Source organism: Dendrobates tinctorius, unplaced genomic scaffold (genome assembly GCF_039654945.1).
Source record: "Dendrobates tinctorius isolate UK_male_01 unplaced genomic scaffold, ASM3965494v1 ptg000138l, whole genome shotgun sequence".
In the NCBI taxonomy this organism is placed as follows: Eukaryota; Metazoa; Chordata; class Amphibia; order Anura; family Dendrobatidae; genus Dendrobates; species Dendrobates tinctorius.
The window spans coordinates 12,559,909-12,585,285 of NW_027361806.1; the positions used below are offsets into that span (position 1 = coordinate 12,559,909).

Sequence of the window (25,377 nt, forward strand, 5' to 3'; positions counted from 1 at the left end):
GGACAACTCCTAAAAGAAAACACAAAGAAGGCTGCAGAAACTAACTGAAAATAGAAACTAAGACAAGCAGAACCAGAGGTCCCAGCACTGCACTATTAAACACACAGAAAGCAAAGCAAAGCTCCAAGCCAGACTTCAAGAGGATTAACACTGTTGTCCAGCAAGGAATGGGAGACAGGTGCAGGTTAATAAAGGGTGATACAATCACCTGACCCAAGACAAACCCAGCACCAGGGGAAAAAGACCAGCAGCCAGAACACCACAAGAAACTGAGCAGAGTCTAACAAAATTTCATTCTTACGGAATCTGCCTGTGGAATTTGAACAAATCTGCCCAAATTGAATTTTTGGAGATTGGTTCACTTCTAATCATAAGTAATACTGATGCCTTCTGATGAGGCAGGGAAGCCTTTGGGCCCCTCAGTCACTAGGGCCGGGTGCAACCACTCCTTCTGCACCCTATTTAGCGACACTTCTACTTTAATATGCAGGCATTCAATAAAATGTGCGCATTCCTATAAAAGGCGAAGACTAAGAGAGAAGCTTTCAGCGCGGACGGCTTTCATGTGGCGAGACGTCACCAGATAACTTTCAGTTACAAACCACGTCTTCCTATCTTTAGTAAACACCTTTCTCTTCTAAACCTTTTACATTAGTGGCTCATAAAAGCCTTCCCTTCAGCGAAAGATCTGAGACGCCGGGCATAAAATACCTGCATAACAAGCGCAGCCATTCAGCGCCAATCTCTTGGGCGACTGCCTGAAGGAAATTAAACAGCTTTGATAGAACGGAAATACTTTTATTTAAACATCCTGGATCAGCTTTAAAGTGAGATCGCTTTGCTCGCTGTACAAACAATTCGACTTTTTTTTTTTTCCTTTACGGCTCCAGTGACATTTTTTTTATCATTCGACATTAAATGCAAAAGAAGGGCGAGGAAATAAAGTCATTTGTGAAATTAGGTTTTTCTGCTTTCACTGGAATATAACATCCAGATGTGATTCCCCCCTCCCCCATTCCCGTGACCTCCGGGGGGGGGGGGCAGAAATCGTAATAATGTGTCAGCATCGGGAATGGAGGCTGTGTACCGGCACATGGTGATCAGGAGCAGATAGAGAATCCTCTAAGGGAAAGGCAATCTGGGTCCACGCGAATGGTCTCTGTGAACTGCGTAGCATGGGGTACAAGTCCAAAATAAAGACATAAAAAGAAGGGAAGAGGAACAACATGATGGAGTTAGCTTCCAGGACTCCCGCAATTAATTGATCCAACTGCAGGGTCAGGGACCACCCCATTAAGAGCTTGAAATGTGCAAGGACCCAGTCCCGCACCTCCCTCTGTTAACAAGAGGGATTTGATATTAAAATATTTGGTTTGACTATATATAGGGGATTGGTCTGCAGTCTGAGACCCATTACTCCAGAATGACCCTCTCCTATAGATAGATTCCCAGATCAATAGGACCAGTGGTGCTCCTTTCAGTGTCGACAATGGTGTGCCCAGTGTAACCCAGTAGGGATGACCATGAAAACACACATAGATCTGAGATAGACAATGTGTACAATGCGGCCCCCCCCCACCTAAATTTGCCATGTGTAGGATTTGAGGGTGCAAGCTCCAGGTGATCCATACCAGTGGTGCACCTTTCAGTAACAATAGTGCACCCGGTGCCACGTCTAAGGGGCCACCATGAAAAGAAAGATGTAAGTTAAGGTTTTATCTACACCAACCTGTACACCCTTAGCATGACGTGATCCTCGTCCAGCAGCGGGGAACCATTGTGTGAATATTTCACTTCTTCTGGGAGGAAATGGCAATCAAATCCCTGTAAAGAAAAGAAGGTTGAGAAAATGACGATTTCTTGTTTAGTTCAGAGATATACACAAAGTATGGTGGAACTAGAGTACAAAGTAACATGGAACCCTTTGGTTGCCATTCCAACTTTGGTTACCATTGTTGGCACCTGTGGAGACAAGGATGAAACAACTTGGGAAGAGAGATGGCGCCGAGTTATATTGGGTCCCCCCCGCTCTGTGCACCCTATAACGGCTGTAGGGACACCTACCTGAGGAGTCAGGGTCCCAACTCTTTGGGTCGTTGGCTCATTCAGGACCACTTCCACTCTGCAGGAATCTTTATCACGAGGGACGCTGAAAGTCAAGTCCTTTTTGGTGACGTAAATAGTTTGACCTCTTCCGACACGAAGGCCATTATTGGTCAAGACCAGGCTGGAAGCTTCTACCAGTTCTTGAGTCCATAGAAGGAGGACGAGTGCTGTCCAAAAGGGTTCATAGGACAACATCTTCAGTTACTTGAAAGATGACAACAAGTTTTTCTGAAAAAAATAAACAATGATAGAGCTATTGTCATGCTGAGTCACTTCTAACCGGCAAGCAGTGAGGCAAGGAAGTCAAAGAGTCTGAGGTCACATGCCAGGAGGGCACATCATAGACAAAGGGATAATATAAATATAATATAAACAGATATTTCAAGGCAAAGTCCAGGGGCAGAATGCGTCAAGGCAGAAAGAAGTAATACAAATGGGTAGTTGAAAAGGCAAGTCCAAGGTCCGGCAACAAAGATCTTGATATCATAGTACAGAGCAAGAACACCACTGAGTTAAAAGCTCCAACTGGCAAGGTCTGATAATAGCCAGCCAGCTAAATAGCCAGGTAATAATCCAGAATGGGTGACACTTGGAGAACCCTGCAGGCCCAGCCAGATTGGGCATCTGGGCTATCAATTACAGTACTGACTCACCACGCCACTATCCTGTCACTGACAGCATGGTGGAATCGTGACTGCGATATTATCAGTGCTGGAACTGTCAAAAAACATTGGTGCTTCACTGTTGGATACAGGTTACCTTACATACAAGAGAAAAGGAGGTCCACGATAAGAGAACTTGAATTGCTAACTTTTAATGTCCTTCACTGGGTTAAAGGGGCCATCCAGGATTTCGAAAACACGGCTGACTTCTTTCAAAAACAGCACCTGTTTATGGGTTGTGTCTGGTATTTCACCTCTGCTCTATTAAAATGATTAAAGGGAAACTCTCAGCAGGATTGTGCTCAGTAACTACAGACAATGTCAGGTCCACACCGTTATACTGATTACAATGATATCTGGTGATGAACTCCTTCTTGTCGTTGGTGTTTAAACTTTATTTTTAGCTTTGAGTTAATGATATGCTGGTGGGAGGTTCAGAATGTTGAGGATGTTAGTCTTAGGTCATTAGCAGAATGGAGAGCACAGGTAGGGTGGTAGACTAAGATGAGTGAGGAGATGTAGGGTGGTGCTGAACCGTGGAGACTTTGTGGGTGAGAGTGAACCGTTTATATTGGACTCTGATGGGTAACCAGTGCAATGCTTGGCACAGGGTAGAGGCATCGGTGTAATGGTTAGAAAACTTGTATAAATATACATATATTCTGTAGTCACCTTCTATTTTTTAGTTTCTAAGAAGTTCAACGACTGCCTTATACATCGCCACTCATCCTGAATGACAAATCTACGACACACGTAAAGAGTGATTCCAACTTGTTAAATACTCCTTTGTACAGAGTGCATTTGCAAAAATGCATACTGTGTCAACAGAGGCCACAGTATACAGAGCCATATGGGCCCAACTGCACCCTGAAAAGATATAAAGAGCAAAAAACACCTAGCAATATATGTGAGGTATTGGTTTATATTATGGCCACAATATGTAAGCTCGCAACCTACGTCAAAGGTCCTCACTTTTGCGAGTCCTACTCAAACAAGTAAAAAACAAAAAAGACTAAGACAAAAACAACCATCACACAGGCAAAAGATGCTTACCTGCACCTTGATAGTGCATTTGTTCTGTGGCCTGGGCAGGTAAGCATCTTTTGCCTATGTACTGGTTGCTTTTGTCTAACTTAGTCTTTTTTGTTCTTTTTGTGTCTGGTTTTCTCCAAATGTTTCGAAGGACATTATGGCCAAATATCTAAGGTTTGGTGTAGTCTTTCCTAAGATTAAGAAGGTCCTGGCGCTCACATAGGTCTTTCCTTTGATTCTTTCATAAAGGAATCCCAGGACCTACTTGATCTTGTATTATCTATCTTCTATGTGCACCACGACCATCAGTGGGGTCTTGGAATTCTATATTGTCTGTCCAACTCCTAAGGACATTTTACCTAAAGTCTTGTGGTTTGTTCAGATGCAGATATGCAAACTAGCCGTGCTGCTACGTCCTTTTTTTTTTTTTAAAGAAGACACTTTATTTTGCTAACCCTATCAAACAAGCCATACCAGTTCAGTTTTTCCCTAGCACTAAAGATGCTAACACAGGCCTTTAGACTGTGAGATGTAGCTCTTGTTTTGTTTTTTTTACAATTTCTATGAGGATTCCACAGTGGATTTGCTGGGATGTCCACTCCTGGGATGACTGTCAACTGTCTTGAATGGTTTATACTTGTCAATAATCTTTCTTGCTTTAAAATTGTTTTTAAATAATTTGGAAATGGCCTTTCCAGACAAATAGGTATGGGCAACAATAAATTATTCCTATGGCTTTTATCTTTCCTGCTTTTCATTGTGTTAATAGTCGCTTGAATCCTTCAGACCAGCAAACTGCCAAAACTTCTGCTTTTATAAAGTGGTCACACTTGTAGGTAAACAATTAATCACGGGCCTTTCATTAGCACAGCCTAGCTAATTATTACCCTTTTAATGAGCTCCATGGACTAGATGGACACTCTAAGTTATAAATCAAGGTGAGCAGCACCGAACAGAGAGGACAAGGCCAACAGGGTGTAAAGAATGGCAAATAGGCAGTTACATACAGGAACAGCAGAGCAGTAAATGTAATTAAGTATCTTGCAGCAAGGATATAGTTAACCACAGGAATAGTAGATAGGTATATGCATGCATGTATCTTGCAGCAAGGACATGGTTAACTACAGCTGCAGAAAAGTTGTAGTCTGTGATAGCAACAAGATACCAGTAACCAATTAAACAAATACTTCTAAAGCAGAAATTACTTTGTAGCCCATAGCTTGACTGCGCAGAGCTGAGCAAAAGCAACAGGATTCACTGATACATAAAACCATAGAATTCGTAGAGGGCATACTTCATTTTTCTCATGAGTGTATATAGGTTTGTGTTTGATGTATATGGTGTTAAAACATGAGACATGATGCTCTGCAGGGGCACACCCGGCTCTGTGATGCTCTGCAGGGGCACAGTCTGCTCTGAGATACTCTGCAGTGACTCAGTCGACTCAGCAGACTCTTCAGATCCCAAGATGAACGCAATTATGGAATAATTCAGTCAGAGTTACATTATCAGCTGGAATGGAAACCAGTACATCCTTTACTGGCACGCGCTGCCCGTCCCTGTCCCTGCGCTGAATTTCACTGGAAATATGCACTAATAATTTATTTATTAGCAGCCACTGCCACGGCTCCTTGATTTTTCGCCGGAGTTTGGTGTAGTGTTAGTGTGTAATCTCCTGAAGTCTTCTTATTGAACTCAGCACCATGAATTATTGAATGCAGCCTATTTGCTTGAATGAGTGACATCCCCGGCATTTTTAACAAGGCATTCAGGACTTGTACAGGGTGAAATCAGTTACACCTCACTCCGAGATCAGCGGTTTGGCTTCTGAGTTGTAACAAGTAACCACAAATGTGATCAATAGAAAACTCACACTGCATTAATAGGATTAATAATGTAATGGCCAAGCAGTGGAGACATCAGCAGCTGGAAGAGAGGGTCAACTAAGGAAGTGGGTGAGCAAAGGAAAGTGCAAAAACGGAAATATCCAGAATCAGTACAGTAAGGATGTATGTGCAGAGTAATCACACCAGCAGAATAGTGAGTGCAGCTCTGGAGTATAATACAGGATGTAACTCAGGATCAGTAATGTAATGTATGTACACAGTGACTGCACCAGCAGAATAGTGAGTGCAGCTCTGGGGTATAATACAGGATGTAACTCAGGATCAGTAATGTGATGTATGTACACAGTGACTGCACCAGCAGAGTAGTGAGTGCAGCTCTGGGGTATAATACAGGATGTAACTCAGGATCAGTATTGTAATGTATGTACACAGTGACTGCACCAACCGAATAGTGAGTGCAGCTCTGGAGTATAATACAGGATGTAACTCAGGATCAGTAATGTAATGTATGTACACAGTGACTGTAGCAGCAGAATAGTGAGTGCAGCTCTGGGGTATAATACAGGATGTAACTCAGGATCAGTAATGTAATGTATGTACACAGTGACTGCACCAGCAGAATAGTGAGTGCAGCTCTGGAGTATAATTCAGGATGTAACTCAGGATCATTACAGGATCAGTAATGTAATGTATGTACACAGTGACTGCACCAGCAGAATAGTGAGTGCAGCTCTGATCTGGAGTATAATACAGGATGTAACTCAGGATCATTACAGGATCAGTAATGTATGTACACAGTGACTGCACCAGCAGAATAGTGAGTGCATCTCTGGAGTATAATTCAGGATGTAACTCAGGATCATTACAGGATCAGTAATGTAATGTATGTACACAGTGACTGCACCAGCAGAATAGTGAGTGCAGCTCTGGAGTATAATTCAGGATGTAACTCAGGATCATTACAGGATCAGTAATGTAATGTATGTACACAGTGACTGCACCAGCAGAATAGTGAGTGCAGCTCTGGAGTATAATACAGGATGTAACTCAGGATCAGTAATGTATGTACACAGTGACTGCACCAGCAGAATAGTGAGTGCAGCTCTGGAGTGTAATACTGATTCCCTTTAATAATATTGTATACAATTTAGGATTATTTCAGTTTACCTGATTCATGTAGCTTACACTTGCATTCCTCTCATGTGTAGACATCTAGATTATCCCTCCTTATATCCATGGATCTCCGGGGTCTCACACCTGGTTTGCTAAAGTATTTTTCAAGCAGTAGTTTCTTCTTCCTCTTCTACTTCTTCCTCGTCTTCTTCTTCCTTTTCTACTCCTTCTTCTTCTTACTTTTGCTCTACATACTCTTACTTACCTTCTTCCTCTTCTTTTCCTCCTCCTTTTCCTCTTTTTCTTTATCTTCTTCGTCCTTCCTTTCTGCCTCTTCTTCTTCCTCCTCCTTTTTCTTCTTTGTCTTTTTTCTCTTCTTCCTCATATTTTTCTTCCTATTCTTTTTCTTCCTCTTCTTCTTCCTCTTCTTCTTTATCTTCTTCTTTATCTTCTTCTTTTTCCTTTTCCTTTTGTTCGTCTTCCTTTTCTTTTTCTTCCTCTTCTTCTTCCTGTTCTTCTTTCTCTTCTTCATTTTCCTCTTTTTCTTCTTTCTCTTCTTTTTCTTCTTCTTATTCTTCTTCTTTTTCTTCTTCTTTCTCTGCTTCTTCTTTCTCTGCTTCTTCTTTCTCTTATTCTTCTTCTTCCATTTCTTTTTTTTCTACCTCTGCATCTTTTTCTTCCTCTTCTTCCTCCTCTTATTCCTCTTCATCCTCCTATTCTTCTTCTTCCTCCACTTCTTTCTCTCCTTTTTCTACTTCTTTTTCTTCTTCCTTCTCTATTCTTCCTCTCTATTCTTCTTTTTCCCACTTCACCCTTTTCCGCCCATTAGGCTACTTGCTAAAAACTCATTGCTTTTGCCCATATTTACTCAGTTGGTATGCCTGTCACTATGGGGTGCACTAACATACTGCTGGGCAGCCCAACTGATCTAATAGTACAGGTGTGACTAAAAGACGAGACATTGTGCACTACATGCATCTGTATGACTGGTGACTTATACAAGCCCTATCCATGTCCTTTTGTGACGCCAGGCGACCACCTCCACCATGAGTTGGTAGGTTTGTGAGTGGTTGTTTCATCAGTATTTTGCACCTGTGCCGCCTCTGCCTTCATCACGGGTCTGCTGCATCCTGCAGTGTATTCGTACTGTGTCCGGCCGCCTTTTTCTGGGATCTCCTTTGAATTTTCTCTCCTTTTTGGTGAGTTGCTCTCTCTGTTGACTCTTTACGATCTATTTTTTCTTTTCAATTGTAGATTATTGCTGTGTGTAACTTTTTCTTGGGGAAGCATCGCACTGATGGCCGAGCAATGTTTCTCAAAGAATTTACAATATAAGAAGTGGTTCCTCACTAAATTTACTCATCAATCTCACCGCATCCATTGTGGTGGAAGCCTCAATCATTTTGAGCCACCAATGGCTCCTAAAGTGCAATGCTGGGACTTGCCATCAGCGCGGAAGATGCGGGAGCAGTGGGAGCAATGGGGCTTCCAACGTGTCCTTTGCAGCAGATGAGACCCGAAAGCGATTAATACCAGATGACTGTATTATGCCCCCAGACTCGTGTTCTGCAGGTGCACCCATTTATGTTTTTGCATTCATTTTCTATTTATCAAGAATAAAGAACATTTTCCTTATGAATCTTAAAATCTTTTTTTTTTCTGGATTTTCCAATCCAAACACTAATCAGTAATAAAATTAAAATAAGCCGTCCATTTGTCAAGTACGGTGAATATGCTTCTTGACCAGTGTTCAAGAGGCGGTCTGATTGGGACCTTGTTTTATGAGTAGCCGGCTGGCTGTGCGGCGGAGGGTCAGATTAATGGATAAATAAATATGCCTTTCTTTACTTATTTTACTGCCTCTTTCTCTTTTCCCGTGATCCAGTTAATTGCTTGTCATTTTAATATTACTTAATCGGTTATAAGTCTCTCCGACCCCCACCAAAACGCTTTACTTGCAATTCATGGAGGAATTTGGAGCCAAGATGGCAGCATGCTCTTTGGCTTTGTGTCCAAGGCACAATAAAAATGATTGGGGCTAATGAAATGACTTGCCATCGCCGCCTTCACTGCCAAATCCTGGGCAGAGTTTTAACTTATTGTTATCCAATGCAAAACAGAGTCATCCATTAGACGGCCTCAAAGTTCAGTATAAGATTATGTGGCAGAGTGGCAGGGCAGAGTATTAACTCTGCTCCGTAATGGACAGAGACGGATTTAGAGTATGTAAAAGAGGAAATGACCAAAGAAGACAAAAAGATCTCTGATGCGCGTGGCTGCTATATGGAGGGAGTTAGAACATTTAAAAGAACAGTTCCCGACTTCTTAAACAAGCAAATCACAGGCACAAATACTAATACAAATACCCATACAATTAAATCGCTTGCATGTTAAAATAGCTAAAGCGGGTTGTCCAGATTTGGCAAAAAACTCTGCAGTCTATGTGACTCCAGACTTGTGAATCCCCACAGCGCGCAAATTACATGCTATCAAGAATCTCAGGTTCAGAAGTGGAAACAGGCGATATGCTTACTCCCAGCCACATTCCGACTAGACGTGCATGACCACGCTCAATATAGGTGAATTGAGTGATTCCGGATACGTCTAGTTGGGATGTGGATGGAAGTGTGCAAATGGCACTTATGAATCCGAACAGCGCACAATGTTTATGCTGTTATGTACAAGACTATAACTACAATAATACTGCCCCTATGTACAAGAATATAACTACTATAATACTGCCCCTATGTACAAGAATATAACTACTATAATACTGCTCCTATGTACAAGAATATAACTACTATAATACTGCCCCTATATAGAAAAATATAACTACTATAATACTGTCCCCTATGTACAAGAATATACCTACTATAATACTGCCCCTATGTACAAGAATATAACTACTATAATGCTGTCCCTATGTACAAGAATATAACTACTATAATACTGATCCTATGTACAAGAATATAACTACTATAATGCTGTCCCTATGTACAAGAATATAACTACTATAATACTGCCCCTATGTACAAGAATATAACTACTATAATGCTGTCCCTATGTACAAGAATATAACTACTATAATACTGCCCCTATGTACAAGAATATAACTACTATAATACTGCCCCTATGTACAAGAATATAACTACTATAATACTGCTCCTATATACAAGAATATAACTGCTATAATACTGCCCCTATGTACAAGAATACAACTACTATAATACTGTCCCCTATATACAAGAATATAACTACTATAATACTGCCCCCTATGTACAAGAATATAACTACTATAATACTGCCCCTATGTACAAGAATATAACTACTATAATACTGCTCCTATATACAAGAATATAACTGCTATAATACTGCCCCTATGTACAAGAATACAACTACTATAATACTGTCCCCTATATACAAGAATATAACTACTATAATACTGCTCCCTATGTACAGGAATATAACTACTATAATACTGCCCCTATGTACAAGAAAATAACTACTATAATACTGCCCCTATGTACAAGAATATAACTACTATAATACAGCTCCTATGTACAAGAATATAACTACTATAATACTGCTCCTATGTACAATAATATAACTACAATAATACCGCTCCCTATGTACAAGAATATAACTATTATAATACTGCTCCTATGTACAAGAACATAACTACTATAATACTGCTCCTATGTACAAGAATATAACTACTATAATGCTGTCCCTATGTACAAGAATATAACTACTATAATACTGCTCCCTATGTACAAGAATATAACTACTATAATACTGCCCTCTATGTACAAGAATATAACTACTATAATACTGCTCCTATGTACAAGAATATAACTACTATAATACTGCCCCTATGTACAAGAATATAACTACTATAATACTGCCCCTATGTACAAGAATATAACTACTATAATACTGCCCCTATGTACAAGAATATAACTACTATAATGCTGTCCCTATGTACAAGAATATAACTACTATAATACTGTCCCCTATATACAAGAATATAACTACTATAATACTGCTCCCTATGTACAGGAATATAACTACTATAATACTGCCCCTATGTACAAGAAAATAACTACTATAATACTGCCCCTATGTACAAGAACATAGCTACTGTAATACTGCTCCTATGTACAAGAATATAACTACTATAATACTGCTCTTATGTACAAAAATATAACTACTATAATACTGCTCCCTATGTACAGGAATATAACTACTATAATACTGTCCCCTATGTACAAGAATATAACTACTATAATACTGCCCCCTATGTACAAGAATATAACTACTATAATGCTGCCCCCTATGTACAAGAATATAACTACTATAATACTGCCCCTATGTACAAGAATATAACTACTATAATACTGCTCCTATATATAGAAATATTGATTTGTTCAAGGTAGAGAATTTTATTTAACTGTAATTGTAAGAATCTGATACAAGACACTTTAGAGACTTTGTTTTGTGAAATATTTATGCTGCTACAGAGGAAATGAGACATCTGTGTATTTTTATTATTAGAAGTATGGGGTCTCAGCTGCGGAATGTTGTAGAAATGTGAAATGATAGTTCTTGTAGTTGGCAGATCGAATAGAGAAATGTCTGCCTCTCTCTCCTGTTACTTTATATAGGAGGTATAAGATGTTAATAGGCGCAGAATTCCAGAGATAAGGCTGCATGACCGCACAATGCCTGAAATTCTTCAGCACCTGACAGCCTGGAGCATGCAGGTGTGTCTGAAACCTGATAGTGAAGTAAGACGCTGCCTCTTCAATCAGGGCATTAAGTGAATGGATTATTCAGATTATCAATACTGGCATCAAAGTAACTGCCAGGCATTTGTTATATAAAACAGTCGGCGCTCTACCTGCCAAAAAGCAAATTTCAATATTAAAGCAACAGATTTCAGATTCGTCTGCATTTGTGCCAGTAATTTGCACAGACGGCGTTTGGAGACGTTCTTCTATCAAGTCTATAAAATGTTGGCATTGAAAAACGTCTTTATCCATCAATAATATCAATGGGTGCGACAGAAAGCGGCGAACGCTCACCGAAAGACGGAACTTTTATAAATAAATTCTGTAGATGATGTGAAACATTTACTTTCTGCAGAACGGAAGAGACGTTAATATTTACACCTACTTGTTACACAATGTCAGTTCCTTATTTATTTATTTTTTGTAATTTTTTTTTTACTCTTTTTGTATTTTGCATATGACGTAGAGATGTTACTTATGTTTCACACTCTGCCTCACCAGTTTTTATTGTTATCCTGTTTTTTTTCTTTTAAATATCTTTTTATTTTTTACTTTGCAGATAAAAAGCCAAAAGTGTATTTCACATACAGTGTTATTTCTTTTTTAAAGTTTTGCACACAAAAGTGTTTCCCTTTTAAACAAAAAAAATGTCTAGTTTTAATTGATCCCATTATAATGGGTCAGCAAGGTGGCTCAGTGGTTAGCACTGTACGGTGGCTCCGTGGTTAGCACTATACTGTGGCTCAGTGGTTGGCACTGTACGGTGGCTCGGTGGTTAGCACTGTACGGTGGCTTAGTGGTTAGCACTGTACTGTGCCTCGGTAGTTAGCACTGTACGGTGGCTCAGTGGTTAGCACTGTACGGTGGCTCGGTGGTTAGCACTGTATGGTGGCTCAGTGGTTAGCACCATATGGAGGCTCAGTGGTTAGCACTCTACGGTGGCTCAGTGGTTAGCACTGTACGGTGGCTCGGTGGTTAGCACTGTATGGTGCCTCGGTAGTTAGCACTGTATGGTGCCTCGGTAGTTAGCACTGTACGGTGGCTCGGTGGTTAGCACTGTACGGTGGCTCGGTGGTTAGCACTGTACGGTGGCTCCGTGGTTAGCACTATACTGTGGCTCAGTGGTTGGCACTGTACGGTGGCTCGGTGGTTAGCACTGTACGGTGGCTTAGTGGTTAGCACTGTACTGTGCCTCGGTAGTTAGCACTGTACGGTGGCTCAGTGGTTAGCACTGTACGGTGGCTCGGTGGTTAGCACTGTACGGTGGCTCAGTGGTTAGCACCATATGGAGGCTCAGTGGTTAGCACTCTACGGTGGCTCAGTGGTTAGCACTGTACGGTGGCTCGGTGGTTAGCACTGTATGGTGCCTCGGTAGTTAGCACTGTACGGTGGCTCGGTGGTTAGCACTGTACGGTGGCTCGGTGGTTAGCACTGTACGGTGGCTCGGTGGTTAGCACTGTACGGTGGCTCGGTGGTTAGCACTGTATGGTGCCTCGGTAGTTAGCACTGTATGGTGGCTCAGTGGTTAGCACCATACGGTGGCTCGGTGGTTAGCACTCTACGGTGGCTCAGTTGTTAGCACTGTATGGTGGCTCGGTGGTTAGCACTGTACAGTGGCTCAGTGGTTAGCACTGCTGCTTTTCAGCACTGGAGTTCCGGGTTCAAATCCCACCAAGGACAACATCTGCAAGGAGTTTGTATGTGCTCCCTGTGTTTGCGTGGGTTTCCGGTTTCCTTCCACACTTCAAAGACAGGGAACATAGATTGTGAGCCCCATTGGGGAGAGTGATGATGTTGACTGTAAAGCGCTGCGGAATATGACAGCACTATATAAGCAATGCATAGTAAATTAATAATGATAATATCCTGGATGGGAAAATTTGCAATGAAATGCCACATATGGACTAGTTTTGAATTTTCCAGCTCTTCTGGTGTGTGGCTACGGGGTGTGTCTGGGCACACTTGGCACGCCCCTGCACACCCCTGCACACTCCTGCATACCCCTGCACACTCCTGCATACCCCTGCACACTCCTGCACACTCCTGCACACTCCTGCACATGCCTATGTAATAATCTATGCAGAACAGCCTGTACATAGACATTCATCAACAAATAATGACCGAGTATGGGACAGTACTATCGTGCATGCTAGGGTAACAATTTAGGCTCATGTGGAGGGGCAGTATGGGATGTAGATTTCTGTGGATGCACTTTTATGACTTCATTACAAGCTGTAATACCGCCATATATCTTATCAGAACATTCCGCAGTTCTATATGGATACCGTAGTATAGTACACAGAGCATTACTGTAAGGTGCAGATACTACGACGCAGCTTTGAAAATATTTCTCTTTCTCCTGCCAAAAAAAGAAAAGAAAAAAAATCCTCAAATCCCAATATCCGGCTTCTCGCCAGGAGCAGCGCTTTTTATTTTTTTGCCATTTACAAGCAAAAAGCAGACTTTCTGCCAAAGCAGGAAAACAACAGTAAAGGACGTACCTGAAGAACAAGATTTGTAGTCACATGTCTGAGCCAGGGCGACTTCCAAAACTCTGCCAACGTCTCGTTCACTCACTTCACACAAGTCAATGGAGGAAGCGCGCACATTCCCTGTAATTGTCTGCTCCGCAACAAAACAAAGGAAGAAATGAGAGTCACCCTCTAAGTATTCATCCCATACCCCGGAGTCACAAATGTTATCGCTCCGTCACATAGGGAGCTCTCACTCCTCAAATCCACCCCAAGTCAGAGAGAAGGAAATTCAGGTCTCAGTTCTCAAACTCTGTCCAGAAGAAAATACCTGAATCAGAGGAAAATCCTACAAATGGTGGAAATGCAGAGATGTATTTTTTTTTTTTAATACTTCACAAATTCCTCTGATCTGACCTATATGAGACCCGATAGGTGCTGCATTATTAGATATTCTGGATTATTGGGCAATTGTAGAAACGGTATACAATTCTACTTTTAAGAGTAGAATAAATAAAAACTTTTAACAATTTTTCCTAATTTTTTTCAGCTTTTTCAATTTTCTTATGATTGTAACATACATTTTTTGGTAGAAAGTCAAATGTAAAGAAGATTATCTTAATATTTAATGGCAAAGAACTTTTTTTTTTTTGTTTCTTTCTTGCTACTAATGCAGGTCCAGTGTCTTGGGTGGCAGGTTGCAGGCAGTGGCATCAAATGTAAGTGCATTTTTTTTTGTTTAATTTCTTTTGTTAAACAAGCTAAAGATTAATGGAGCCAAAGATATCTGTGTGTCAAATGCTGAAGGTATGGGAATGATAGCAGGAAGAAGCTGTTATGGTGGTCTGGGCTGGAAGGAGATGAAAAAAATGAAGGACTCTAATACAATTATGCTAGGTGTAAATATATAGTTTGCTCTTGCATTTATTTTATTTCTGTTCTGTCTACAGGTGGTATTACTCTATACACTGCTTGTTTAATACCTGAACTCTTTTTATTTAGAATTAGAATATGTGTGTTATTTATTCACATGGTGGTGTTATACAGTCACTGTATAGTGGTGTTATCCAGTCCAAGTATGTTGGTGTTATACAGTCACTGTATGTTGGTGTTATCTGGTCCATGTATGGTGGTGTTATACAGTCACTGTATGGTTGTGTTACATAGTCACTGTATGGTGGTGTTATCCGGTCACTGTATGGTGGTGTTATCCGGTCACTTTATGGTGGTGTTATCCGGTCTATGTATGGTGGTGTTATCCGGTCCATGAATGGTTGTGTTATCCTATCACTGTATGGTGGTATTATCCGGTCCATGTATGTTGGTGTTATACAGTCACTGTATGGTGGTGTTATCCAGTCACTGTATGGTGGTGCTATCCGGTCAATGTATGGTTGTGTTATCCTATCACTGTATGGTGGTGTTATCCAGTTTATGTATGGTGGTGTTATACAGTGACTGTATGATGGTGTTATCCGGTCTATGTATGTTAGTGTTATCCAGGTTCTGTATGGTGGTGTTATCCAGTCACTGTCTGGTGGTGTTATACGGTCTAGGTATGGTGGTGTTTTCCAGTCACTGTATGGTGTTATTTGTTGTCTGTATGGTGGTGTTATACAGACACTGTATGGTGGTGTTATCCGGTCTATGTATGGTGGTTTTATCCGGGTTCTGTGTGGTGTTATTCGGTTTCTGTATGGTGGTGTTATCTAGTCACTGTCTGGTGGTGTTATACGGTCTAGGTATGGTGGTGTTTTCCAGTCACTATACAGTGGTGTTATCTAGTCACTGTATGGTGTTATTTGTTGTCTGCATGGTGGTGTTATACAGTCACTGTATGGTGGTGTTATCCGGTCTATGTATGGTGGTTTTATCCAGGTTCTGTGTGGTGTTATCCGGTTTCTGTATGGTGGTGTTATCTAGTCACTGTATGGTGGTGTTATCTAGTCACTGTATGGTGGTGTTATTTGTAGACTGTATGGTGGTGTTATCCGGTCTATGTATGGTGGTGTTATCCGGTCCATGTATGGTTGTGTTATCCTATCACTGTATGGTGGTATTATCCGGGATATGTATGTTGGTGTTATACAGTCACTGTATGGTGGTGTTATCCGGTCACTGTATGGTGGTGTTATCCGGTCTATGTATGGTTGTGTTATCCTATCACTGTATGGTGTTTGTTATCCAGTTTATGTATGGTGGTGTTATACAGTCACTGTATGATGGTGTTATCCGGTCTATGTATGTTAGTGTTATCCAGGTTCTGTATGGTGGTGTTATCCAGTCATTGTCTGGTGGTGTTATACGGTCTAGGTATGGTGGTATTTTCCAGTCACTATACAGTGGTGTTATCTAGTCACTGTATGGTGTTATTTGTTGTCTGTATGGTGGTGTTATCCGGTCTATGTATGGTGGTTTTATCCAGGTTCTGTGTGGTGTTATCCGGTTTCTGTATAGTGGTGTTATCTAGTCACTGTATGGTGGTGTTATCTAGTCACTGTATGGTGGTGGTATTTGTTGACTGTATGGTGGTGTTATATAGTCACTGTATGGTGGTGTTATTTGTTGACTGTATGGTGGTGTTATACAGTCACTGTATGGAGGTGGTATCCAGTTTCTGTGTAGTGGTTGTGGTGACACGGGGGGGATCAGTGGGTGCCCTGGTCTGTTAGTCACAACCGCACGGACCAGTGATCATCTCACCTAACGCTCACTCTCATTTTAACATGGGTGTGACGCTACGCAGACAACACAGGGTGAAGATAAAACAGTGTGGCAATACTTTATTGAACCACAAACAGGCAAATTACACAAAGAACAGTCCCAGCAAAATACCCAAGATGGTGCAAATTACAGTCTCACCCTTCCGCTGACTCGCCGGGATAAAAGCAGCTGTGACTTCAGAGCTCCCAGGGCTGACTACCCCCACCTGTAGCATGCACAGAGAGGAGGTAATGACAAGCTTAGGAAGATGACAATCCATTGAGGTACAAGGCCAGTTGACCGGAGGGTCACAACCTGGCTTCAGCTTCCAGGGCCGACTACCTCACCTGTGGCCTGTACAGGGAGGAGGTAACAACAAGCTTAGGAAGATGACAGTCCATTGAGGTACAAGGCCAGTTGACTGTGGGTCACAATCTAGCTTCTCCGAACATCGTCATGGTGCCACGCGACCGGCGGGTCCCAATCCCGGCTTTCTCCAAATGTATCCATAGTTAACCAATGGTCAGTAGGGCAGATCTGTATTCTTCCGACCGAGGCTGAGGTCCCCTAAACTGGCATCCTGTAGAATGTCAAACCTGTGTCACTCATGATAGAGCCATGATGTCTTGGCTGCTGTCCTGTAGAGAGTCTCTGGTTCTTTGGATGTCTGGATGTCTTGGCTGAATATCTGTGTCATGTTACAGAGGCATATAATTTAATTTTATATTTAACAACTGTCCTTCATCCAGTATACACAGGTAAAGGGGAAGAATGGTGATAAGACCAACTCGCCTTGTTTGATTATGTAATCTAATTGCATAGTTTTTCATCCTCTATTTTGCAAGTCAACAAAATGGCTAGCCTAGACAATGTGTAATGAACATATCAGTTAACTTAATTGTCCCATTGCCCTGTATTACTAGTCATCAAGGATAAGAGCACAATATGTTACAACAAATTGTCAACTTACAAGTCAATATTACAGGGTTACATGAACAAAGGTCTTTTTTCTTGACCAGCCAGAAAGAAACATAAATTCAAAAGTCAACATATAGATAAGAGTCTATTCTTCCTGGCTTACTGAAAATAGACGTTTGGCTAATTAAGATAACATGCAGTGTCGTCACAGTGGTGTTATCTGTTCACTGTATGGTGGTGTTATCCGGTCACTGTATTGTCATGTTATCTGGTTATTTTATGCTGGTGTTATCTGGTTACTCTATGGTGGTGTTATCCAGTTACACTATGGTGGTGTTATCTGGTCACTGTACTGTGGTGTTATCCGGTTACTCTATGGTGGTGTTATCCGGTCACTGTATTGTGATGTTATCCTTTTACTCTATGGTGGTTTTCTGGCTACTCCATGGTGGTGTTATCTGGTTACTCTATGATGGTGTTATCCAGTCACTATATGGAGGTGTTATCTGGTTTTTATATAGTGACATTATCTGTTCACTGTATGGTGGTGTTATCCGGTCACTGTATTGTGGTGTTATCCGGTTACTCTATGGTGGTGTTTTCCAGTTACTCCATGGTGGTGTTATCTGGTTACTCTATGGTGGTGTTATCTGGTCACTGTATGGTGTTGTTATCCGGTTACTCTATGGTGGTGTTATCTGGTTACTGTACTGTGGTGTTATCCGGTTACTCTATGATGGTGTTATCCGGTCACTGTATGGTGGTGTTATCTCTTTACTGTATTGTGGTGTTATCTGGTCACTGTATTGTTGTTATCCGGTTACTCTATGGTGGTGTTATCTGGTTACTCTATGGTGGTGTTATCCGGTCACTGTATTGTGGTGTTATCCGGTCACTCTATGGTGGTGTTATCCGGTCACTGTATGGTGATGGTATCTCTTTGCTGTATTGTGGTGTTATCCGGTCACTGTATTGTGGTGTTATCCGGTTACTCTATGGTGGTGTTATCTGTTTACTCTATGGTGGTGTTATCCGGTCACTGTATTGTGGTGTTATCCGGTCACTCTATGGTGGTGTTATCCGGTCACTGTATGGTGGTGGTATCCACTCACTGTGTGAAGGTGTTATGTTACAATATGTGGTGATGGTCTTGTTGGTGCTATCCAGTTACTGTATGGTCGTATTAATCAGTCACTGGATTATTTAGTCACTATAGCTGATATTATTTGGGCATTGGAATAGATCATATGATCTATTTAGATTCCTAGTTCAATGTCAACATAGTTTTTTCTGTATTTCATAACCAAGCAAATGAGTCTTGAGGAACACTGTCCTCACCACTGAGTCTGACCACCAAGACCTAGCTGTGTACGAGGCTTCAATGCAAATGGCATGACATTGATGGTGCCAGCTCTAATTACAGCATCACAGCTGATTGTTAATGATAAACTTTAGTTTTATTGTTGATATTCAACAGTGCGAATAATGCCTGGAGTTGTAGTGAGCAGGAGAGCAGGGTGCAGCGGTCCCTTGGTTCAATCACATAGAGAAGCCCATAAGCAAGTCGTCAGGCTGGTGAATTCTCTGATCTCTGCTTCTCCCTTGGCAAAAAATGCAGTGTGTCCTTCTCTTGGTGAGCAGAGCACTTAGTACTTCTCTACAGGAAAATCAATGTGTATAGAGGGGTGGAGATTCATCAGCAACAGGGAGGAGGGATGCTGAGGAGTTATCAATAATTCTTAGTGGTAGGAGAGTCAGCAGTAGCAAGGAGAAGGAACACTGAGGAGCCGATAGTCAATCAGAAAAGGTGGGTAGAAATTCAGCAGCAGGAAGGAGATCACTAAGGAGCCATCAATCAGGCTAAGAGGGTGGAAATTCAGCAGCAGGAAGGAAGGACACTGAGGAGCCATCAATCAGGCTAAGAGGGTGGAAATTCAGCAGCAGGAAGGAAGGACACTGAGGAGCCATCAATCAGGCTAAGAGGGTGGAAATTCAGCAGCAGGAAGGAAGGACACTGAGGAGCCATCAATCAGGCTAGGTGGGTGAAAATTCAGGAGCAGGAAGATCACTGAGGAGCCATCAATCAGGCTAGGTGGGTGGAAATTCAGAAGCAGGAAATAGAGATATTGAGGAGCTGTCAATCAGGCTTGGTGGGAGGAAATTCAACAGCAGGGAGGAGGGTCACTGAGAAGCTGTCGATCAGTCTTGTTGGGCGCAGATTCAACAACAGGGAGGATGGACACTGAGGAGCTGTCAATCTGGCTAGGTGGGAGGAAATTCAGCAGCAGGGAGGAGGGTCACTTAGGAGCTGTCAATCAGTACAAAAGTGGAGATTCAGCCGTAGCAGAATATAATGAGCTTTTAACAGGTTTTTAAAATTGAACATACAACCATTCTCACATGGATTTTAAAAGTGAGAATATCAGTCTCATCAGGTCTAAGATATCTTTTTAATAACGCATTAAGTTTACATTGTGAAATCTGGTGACAAATCTACTTCACACAATATAAATATTACAAATTATTTAAATAAAAGAATCTTTTTTTTTTGTTTTAGAATCTTTTTGCAAAAAGAAAAACCTTATTATTTACAGGAAAGAAGTGGACCGTGTCTTGTCTGTGGCAGATACAATTTTTATGAGTATAAAAAAATGTAAGAAACCACGACGGTGAACAATCACAAGGGATGAAGACAAGAGGAATGCAAGGTCGGTGTCTGTGACGTTACCTGCTACAGCAGGCACCGCTCGGAGTTTGCCACAGCTGTGACTCTGATCTGCGCTTTAGGGCATTTTTTGTGCTGCACATTTCATATTCAGGCGACTGTGGGTAAAGCTGGAAGGCGTCGAGGTCTTCGGTGGTTTTGATCCTGCAGGAGAATGTAACGCCGGAGGCTCAGTTCCCACCCAGGACCTCCAGTTTATTATAGTCCAAGACGATTATCATCTGAAATTCTTTGAGATTCTTCTGCATCTAAGATGTCACTAATTGCACAAGGCGCGATCCGCTCAAAGAGAGGAACAAAAACAAGCAGCCGCAGGTTATTCGCCCTCCGATGGCGATGGATCCTTCTCCTGTTGATTTTGTTTCTCTTTGGGGTTTTTTTTCCCCTTTTATCTGAGATCCTTACACACAACTTGGGCTGCTGGGAATAGAAGTAAAACACCTCCGTCCTGAGAATGAAAAACGCTCACATAAACTAATAATCAACACTTTCTGGGATATTTTATTTGTTTACTTTCACACGTTTGAATATTTATTGTTCAAATCGTATTTTAAGATTTATTTATTTTCATTAAATAAATGGCCCCAAATTCTCTATAACGAGCTACAGTGTAAACATTGCGCGTATCGGCATTATATGGTGCCGTACAAATGGGTCCAAAATTTGGGATTCATTAGGGATGCCAAAAGAAAAAGCCTCAGTGTGGGCAAATAAATAGTCTGGGTTTTTTTTTTTGTTTTATACAATTTTGCTAGGTTGCCTGTATGTATGGAATATATACGAGTAGATACTTGATATGTGGAGCCAAGAGGAATCAAACATATTTTTCGAGCACTCCAAAGCCTCTCGATTAGCACCCGAGCATGCTCAGATAACACCTTATCCCAGCGCTCTCGCTCATCACTAATAGATAGATAGAGATTTTATTTCCATCCTGTAGCGTTTGGCTTCCCTCCTCCGGTGTTGGATGCTGTCACTAGTAATATGTAATGAGGCTTATCACTCCAATATGTTTTTGCTTCTCACTGACGACATCTATAGTAAAGCAGATGTGACTGCGACCTCTTCATGTTAGAGACTCTCGACAAGTTGTTTTATGATAAATAAACATAATAAGAAAAGTTCCATCCTCTATGCAAATAACATTCACATAACGAGGAAACGACGATTAGTCAAATCCACCAAGAAAGGAGGAGGCTAATGAATCTCATCGCGATGATCTGCTCTAGGGCTATTATTGCAGGTAGCACAGTATGCCCACTGTTAACCACTCCGCTGCCAAGTATACTGTCATTTATTGCCCTATTTCATTGACAGATATTTGCATTTTCTACTTTATAAACAAACGTTCTGATTTTAGAATTTGAAATAGAAGACATACTCTTAAGAAGTCTTAAAACTTCACAAACTTCACACTGGATAGCCTCATAATGTATCTTTATGGAGGACTATGGGCTGTGCATTATACTACATGTATGACTATGGGCTGTGCATTATACTACATGGATGACTATGGGCTGTGCATTATACTACATGGATGACTATGGGCTGTGCATTATACTACATGGATGACTATGGGCTGTGCATTATACTACATGGATGACTATGGGCTGTGCATTATACTACATGGATGACTATGGGCTGTGCATTATACTACATGGATGACTATGGGCTGTGCATTATACTACATGGATGACTATTGGCTGTGCATTATACTACATGGATGACTATGGGCTGTGCATTATACTACATGGAAGACTATGGGCTGTGCATTATACTACATGGATGACTATGGGCTGTGCATTATACTACATGTATGACTATGGGCTGTGCATTATACTACATGGATGACTATGGGCTGTGCATTATACTACATGGATGACTATGGGCTGTGCATTATACTACATGGATGACCATGGGCTGTGTATCATACTACATAATGACTATGGGCTGTGCATTATACTGCATGATGACTATGGGCTGTGCATTATTCTACATGGATGACTATGGGCTGTGCATTATACTATATGGATGACTATGGGCTGTGCATTATACTACATGGATGACTATGGGCTGTGCATTATACTACATGGATGACTATGGGCTGTGCATTATACTACATAGATGACTACGGGCTGTGCATTATACTACATGGATGACCATGGGCTGTGCATTATACTACATGGATGACTATGGGCTATAAATTATACTACATGGATGACTACGGGCTGTGCATTATACTACATGGATGACTATGGGCTGTGCATTATACTACATGGATGACTATGGGCTGTGCATTATACTACATGGATGACTATGGGCTGTGCATTATACTACATGGATGACTACGGGCTGTGCATTATACTACATGGATGACTACGGGCTGTGCATTATACTACATGGATGACTATGGGCTGTACATTATACTACATGGATGACTACAGGCTGTGCATTATACTACATGGATGACTATGGGCTGTGCATTATACTACATGGATGACTATGGGCTGTGCATTATACTACATGGATGACTACGGGCTGTGCATTATACTACATGGATGACTATGGGCTGTGCATTATACTACATGGATGACTATGGGCTGTGCATTATACTACATGGATGACTATGGGCTGTGCATTATACTACATGGATGACTATGGGCTGTGCATTATACTACATGGATGACTACGGGCTGTGCATTATACTACATGGATGACTATGGGCTGTACATTATACTACATGGATGACTACGGGCTGTGCATTATACTACATGGATGACTATGGGCTGTGCATTATACTACATGGATGACTATGGGCTGTGCATTATACTACATGGATGACTATGGGCTGTGCATTATACTACATGGATGACCATGGGCTGTGCATTATTCTACATGGATGACTATGGGCTGTGCTTTATACTACATGGATGACTATGGGCTGTGCATTATACTACATGATGATTATGGGCTGTGCATTATACTACATGGATGACCATGGGCTGTGCATTATACTACATGGATGACTATGGGCTGTGCATTATACTACATGGATGACTATGGGCTGTACATTATACTACATGGATGACTACGGGCTGTACATTATACTACATGGATGACCATGGGCTGTGCTTTATACTACATGGATGACTATGGGCTGTGCATTATCCTACATGGATGACTATGGGCTGTACATTATACTACATGGATGACTACGGGCTGTACATTATACTACATGGATGACTACAGGCTGTACATTATACTACATGGATGACCATGGGCTGTGCATTATTCTACATGGATGACTATGGGCTGTGCTTTATACTACATGGATGACTATGGGCTGTGCATTATCCTACATGGATGACTATGGGCTGTACATTATACTACATGGATGACTACGGGCTGTACATTATACTACATGGATGACCATGGGCTGTGCTTTATACTACATGGATGACTATGGGCTGTGCATTATCCTACATGGATGACTATGGGCTGTGCATTATCCTACATGGATGACTATGGGCTGTGCATTATCCTACATGGAGGGCTGTGGGTGATAAGACAGATCTCTACTAGGGTAGTAGTTGCCAATAAAGACCTCTGAGCTTATAAAAGACAAAAATGAAAATGCAGTGATTGTGATAAAAGGGTCCAAATGGAAAAAAATGTGCATGTGATTATTCACACATTTATGTGTAAAATGATGGACTAATAAAGATCCACACATTTTTATTGGACCACTTAAATGCTGCTTTTACTTTCCTTGTTTCTGAGTTGATAGATTCATATGGTCATAAAATGAAGTTAGATAATAAAATTCAGTTCGCCTGCAAACACCACTAGGGGGAGCAATATGTCTTCTATTAATACATTGAATGAAACGATAACACGGGAAACTCCAAAGCTCCCCCTTGTGGTGGCTGCAGGCAGCCTGATTTTTATTATTCAGTTTATGTTTCTGAATAAGGATTTGGAGCGCTGTATCAGAAAAAAGAAAAATTCTAACCACTATTACATATATATTAAGAAATGAATCAGACCACAATTTGGACCTCAACATGAAATAATGATATAAAGTGAAAATTCCCTTGAATGGGATTCACATCCATTGTAGAAGTTCTGCTGTAGGCGATGCCACCCTGTAACCTCGGACAAACATTTGTATCATTATGATAATGTTGCTATTTTCTAAATAAAAATATTTATTTATTTTATTTCTTATATTTCCAGCCACTCCAGGGTGATCCTCTGTCGTTCTCCTGGTTTTTCCCGCTGCAGTGATGTGAAAGAAATTTAATAATTGATGAAAGAAAACAAAAACAACTTTTATAAGTTTTCAGAGTTCAGTCCAGGTCAGAGCATCTGGGGAGGGAAAAGGCAGAAGGGATAAAGAGTCTGAGCACAAAGTAAGAGGAAGATGAAAGGAAAACTTCGGCCAAACACGAAACCTTGGTTCTTAGTATCTGCTCCTTACTCACAGTGATGAGCTGCTGTACTCATTGTTACACCATGGTTTCTACATTGTAGCAGGATTTCCAGGACACATTTTGCCATTATAGGTGGGAGATGGTGGGTCAGGACCCAAATTTTTCACCTGCATGGAAGATACAGATTTACATTCAGAAAATTAGTCACCCGTATAATGCATGGAGAGTGGCACTCCTTCTGGCTTATAGGCAGGTATCGTGTAACTACAACTCCCATTATGACAGCTGGAGAGCAATAAGTTGCAGACCGCTAGGGGACACATATTAGGGACATCCTCTGCACTGCACAGGGTTTTTACTAAATGGCAATATTCTTTCTGTCTGCATCCACCACTAGGGGGAGCATATGAGCTCACCGCATACTGTGCATGCATTGAGCACAATGATAATACAGTATGCAGTTAGCTCCCAAGCTCCCTCTAGTGGTGGTTGCAGGTATTTAACATGCCTTTTAATAAATCCATGTTTTTGCAGGACATTTGGAGAGCTGTATCAGGATATATGAAGAAATCAATTA

The 25,377-nt window shown here is 41.2% G+C and overlaps 1 protein-coding gene and 1 long non-coding RNA gene across 4 annotated transcripts in view; one reads left to right on the forward strand and one right to left on the reverse strand.

Annotated features, from left to right (window-relative positions):
* LOC141048722 (FRAS1-related extracellular matrix protein 1-like) overlaps nt 1-14,277 on the reverse strand; it is a 176,826-nt gene extending 162,549 nt beyond the window's left edge. Inside the window, exons 1-3 of the mRNA XM_073544597.1 lie at nt 14,052-14,277; nt 2,065-2,334; nt 1,730-1,824 (exon numbers count right to left, since the gene is read on the reverse strand). Coding sequence (XP_073400698.1) covers nt 1,730-1,824; nt 2,065-2,301 — 332 coding nt within the window. The 5' untranslated portion in view covers nt 2,302-2,334; nt 14,052-14,277. The remainder of the gene's footprint in view (nt 1-1,729; nt 1,825-2,064; nt 2,335-14,051) is intronic.
* LOC141048723 (uncharacterized) overlaps nt 1-20,857 on the forward strand; it is a 51,688-nt gene extending 30,831 nt beyond the window's left edge. For all 3 annotated transcript variants that reach the window (XR_012220127.1, XR_012220126.1, XR_012220128.1), the window contains exons 2-3: nt 14,698-14,740; nt 20,200-20,857. This is a non-coding gene — a long non-coding RNA (uncharacterized lncRNA). The remainder of the gene's footprint in view (nt 1-14,697; nt 14,741-20,199) is intronic.
* The last annotated feature ends 4,520 nt before the right edge of the window (nt 20,858-25,377 follow it).